The sequence below is a fragment of the Populus euphratica genome, unplaced genomic scaffold, assembly GCF_000495115.2.
Source record: "Populus euphratica unplaced genomic scaffold, PopEup_1.0 scaffold1764.1, whole genome shotgun sequence".
Lineage (NCBI taxonomy): Eukaryota > Viridiplantae > Streptophyta > Magnoliopsida > Malpighiales > Salicaceae > Populus > Populus euphratica.
Window position 1 is genome coordinate 16936 of NW_011501622.1, and position 4636 is coordinate 21571.

At 35.9% G+C, this 4636-nt stretch overlaps 1 protein-coding gene across 1 annotated transcript in view; it reads left to right on the forward strand.

The window, feature by feature from the left end:
* LOC105118168 (two-pore potassium channel 3-like) overlaps nucleotides 1-4017 on the forward strand; it is a 5461-nt gene extending 1444 nt beyond the window's left edge. The window contains exon 2 of the mRNA XM_011016057.1: nucleotides 3330-4017. Coding sequence (XP_011014359.1) covers nucleotides 3330-3477 — 148 coding nt within the window. The 3' untranslated portion in view covers nucleotides 3478-4017. The remainder of the gene's footprint in view (nucleotides 1-3329) is intronic.
* Nucleotides 4018-4636: the final 619 nt, after the last annotated feature.

A 4636-nucleotide genomic window follows, 5' to 3' on the forward strand; every position in this document is an offset into this window, starting at 1 on the left:
CCTATTTGTGTCGTGCATTCCTTTCTACTATGTTTGGATAGTATGTATCAAAGTTGGATTACATCGAATTGTGAATTTGTGGCATACAATTGAGTATTAATTTGCAGAAAGAACCAGAAAATCATGTACAAACTGCAATTAGCACCTGGAAGCTTAAAATTGCGATGTTAGCTGTGAAAAGTTAAACGTCTGAGATTTGTGTTCACATTTAAGAACAAGGTGGTATAGAATGAGATGTAGTTTGCAGCATGATATCAAAACACTCTGTTTATGCATTAACTTCTTGATGAATTATATGGATATTATTGTAGAGTTGGTAACTTTTTCTCACTTTTTGCATGGAGAGCCACTTCTTATGGTAAACGGCTTACAACTTAACTTAGTTACATGCTGTACTTTTTGTATGGCATTATTCATTTTAGGCTACTAGCTAACCCGCTCCTTGACTTGTTTCAGTAAAGCTCCTTTAATTGAAAAGTGCATGCAGCCTTCAGGTATCCTAAAAGCTCAATAGGTTATTGGTGAATTAAAATAAAGCTTAAAGTATTGGGCGGTAGGGTCCAGACATATTTAAGCTTAACTCTCTGTGGTTCATTTATTTATGTCCACTCTTAATGTAGCCTGGACTCTGCAATTGGGATTGAAAGGAAAATGAGGAAAACAGAAAAACGAGAAGGGCTTGAGAGAATCCTAAACACTGCTGATATTCTTACACAAGGAGATAGAAGTCCGAATAATAATCCGATAAAAAAATCATATGAAAATAACTTACAACTGTTTAAATAGGTACTAAACCGGCCTAAGTTGGAAAGGAAAAAGAACCCTAAAATAACTAGGAAAAATAAGAAAGTAATCTGAAAATATCTAGGAAAGTAAAGAAAATTCTGAAACAGCATCTTCGGGGTTTAATTTGGGCATGAAAACAATCTCATCTGGTTACAAGAAGTTGACTCCCATTAGGAATAAAGCCTATAGAACGCTATAGTAAAATTTTAGCTCGATTCAACTATCAATCAAAAGTTATGCTCATTTTCATCATAAAGTTCGTTTGACTTGTCAAGACTTCTTCTTGGGCTTGGAGATTCTGCATCAAATCTTGTCAATTGATGTTCTCAGAATTGCTTTGCTCCGCTGTTGTTTGTGCAGTGTAGTTTGTATTCTAAACTGCTGTCTCCATCTTTGACCGAGGAATGAAGAAACCCCCTTTTAGTGTTAGCGATAGATCACCAAAATTTAACACCCCCTCTTCTAGTGAGCTTCTTTTTGGTAAACTTATAGGGGGTGTTAGTCATTCTCTGCTGTCTCTTTCTCATGTTTTAGTTGGAATGCCTTTAACTTTGAATCATCCATGGATTCTCGACATGCATTATTGCTTCGATGTCTTCCTCCTACCCTGCTTATTTCATTTTTATAGTGAATTTCCCCCATTCTGTCTCATGGGAAATGAAATCTTGGTGTCAATAATGGATTCGTGCATTGCAGTACAATTTGTTTGAAAAGTTATGTCTCTAAAATCCACATTGTTAATGTGAATACATGCTCTTAGGGTCAACTTCCAAACAAGTATACCTTTTCTCTTAGAAGTGGAGGCACAGGTAAATTTAGTTTTGCAGAGATGAACCTTAGTCTGCCTGTCAAGTATAAATGATTCCTTTCTTTGATCTATACATATTGGAATTATGAATAGACATTGGTTGAATGGACAAGTTACCTTCCGGCTATACATAGGCTTCACTTTTTTCATGCTTACTTGCTCTATAACAGTCCTCAATATTCTTTGCCTGGTTAAAAGGATTTTCTATGGAAATAGTTGATTAATGGAGTCAAGGAACTTGCCAAATATAGCTTTGTTAATATGGAATAAAGGTTACTGTTCAGCTTTTGTCCTAAATCAGAGCTATAAACTCGTGTCAGTATTGGTGTCTGAACTGCTGAAGCAGCTGAATACTCGAAGTAATTTGACTCTAAGACAAGCTCTTGCCCAGTTTTCTTGTTAGCTTTTCATCTTCATGAGGGCATTTGATTCCTTGTTCATTATCCCAATAGAACCCCCTGCCTCGATTAGACTACATAAGATTTCTACATGTGGCCTTGTTGCCCCATCTTTCACTGTCTTTGCTTTGAGAACTATGAACTTTCTGTTGTATTTTTCTCCATATACTTTGCTTTAGAATTGATTTTTATAGTACATAGTTCCATTCAAGCAAACGACTACTGTAGTTCCACATGAACTGTCAATATTTGATGTTAATACGCCACTGGTAGAAGTTTGATTTTGTTTTCTAAATGTTTTTAATTTTGGTAATCAATCTGCCTAAGCATCTCCTAGTTACCGGACCAGATAGGTTGCCCCAGGAGTTTACAAACATGAAAGATGATGATGATGTTTTGAGAATCTTGGTGTATTATTTGCAACATATAGAATGTGAAATATGCTTAATTTGCAAAAAAACTAAGCTAATGGATATGGAGCACTAATTTTTCAATACTTTTTAGATATATGCATACGCCAGAAATGTTGTTCCACCCAGAAGGTCTTAAGCAGCTACCCTCAATAATTGATAACATGGTGAATATTTTTGCACTGGTTGATGTACTTGGCTCAAGGTTCAGTGAATTTTGGAGAACAGCATGTAAATACCATATTCTATGTAGCCACCCTCAATAATTGATAACATGGTGAATAAGTTTGCACTAGTGAATTTTTCTTTTTCAAATATGGCTATGGAATTTTCCTTGTTCTTGTGGATTTTTCGGAGGCTTAATTTCATGCTAATTCAAGAAGCATCCATTATGAATTTCAAGGATTAAGCTGAGTGAATTTCTAGGCTCTCTATTCTTTCTTATCATAGGGTTTCTCCCTAAGGTAGCCTGAATTGTAGCTCCTATAGTAAATGACATGGTATGGGAAGTAGAAAATCTTAAATCTAATTCATTGTATATCACATATATGGACTTTTATTTGGGGTTAAATGCTCATGCCTTCGTTATTGCAAGTGTGGAGACCTTTGTTTATTTTAAACTGTACATCCATTGTAAACCTACTATTCTTTGCTATTCTTTTTGGTTGCTCATAATTAATCTTGTCGTGTTGATCCTGCTTGCTTCTATGTGTCATTCCTGTTTTCAGCTTGCTCTGTGTGACTTAATCAGATTTCCTTTTTCCATGCTATTAGAAATTTGGATCATCTTCTTCGCAATCTGGTGTTGTTTACTGTTAGAAATTTGTTTTATCTTCTTCACAATCTGGTCTGGTATACCAAACTCTGGTTGACCAAGACTGGATATTCTGTCTTTATTGACTACTTGCATTGGGTTTAAATTTGCAGTAAGTCAGCGTATGTAATATACAAGCTCAAGGAGATGGGAAAGGTATCAGAGAAAGATATTCTGCAGATATGTCAGCAGTTTGAGAGGCTAGACACCGGCAACTGTGGGAAGATTACACTTGCTGATCTCATGGAAAGCCACCCTTGATCAAGTCTTCTCATGGGCTACCAAACACGAGAAATCTCAGTGGATTGTAGATTAAACTGTTGAAGCGCTTGAAGGGTTAATCATGTTCAAGCTGCATACAGAAATATAACTCAATGAGTTATAGTGCCTGATCAGCTGGTCCCTACTTTTCGTCATGGCTACCCAATCAGCTTGCCATCTCTGGAGTTCACGTGGGCAAATTTCCGCCCTCTTTCAACCAAGTCTAGAAACCAGTTTGGATATTTCAACTGCTTAGCTCCTAGCAGCCACAATGCTGGTTGTATATTGAGTGACGGGGGGTGGACAACTGAGCTGATTGGATTATAATGCAATTTTTCTAGTGTAGACCTGTTGTATTAATTCTTTTTGAGATGCCAAGAGACGAAGAGGTTCAGTAATGATTTGGGGTCTTCATCAAATGTGAATATTTGTTGTTGAATGAGTAAAGGTGGGGCTCCTCCTCTCTCCCATCATCTGGGATAGTCTCCTTTGTGTTGTCTCAATAACAATTACAGTAGCAGCACTTTTATCCTGACTGAATCTGCATTCTGCAGCAAGTTTCTGCCCGTGTGTTTGTGTGCTTTCTTATGTGTCAAGGGGGCGTAGGGGGCAGTAACAAGCTCCCTATATCGTTTGTCAAGGTGGATATCAAGCCATCCTGAAATTGAAAAAAAAAGAAATTGATGAAAAAAATATTTTACTGCTTAAACCGTAGTAAAATGTAAGAAGCTGCACCCTGCAACTGCTATGAAATCGCAACGTGAAATTGGCCACACCTTTTAGAAATTTAATGTGGATCTTTTGTGATCTACTTTACCATAGAACAGAAATTCGAATTGCAGTGAAAATGGTGAAGGCGAGGTTTACTTTGTGTTCATAACTTGTTAGAAAGTTTACATTAAAAAAGCTCAATGGACTTCTTTACAATTTATTATCTCGTGCTACGATGAGGGTCACATAATAAAAAAATTTAACATGAAAAAAAAAGTTCATGCCACATCAACTGGTTAATATTATTATTAAATTAAATTTAATAGATTATCCATATAAAAATTATGAAAAAAAAAGTTCATGCCACATCAACTTGTTAATATTATTATTAAATTAAATTTAATAGATTATCCATATAAAAATTATGAAAAAAAAAGTTCATGCCACA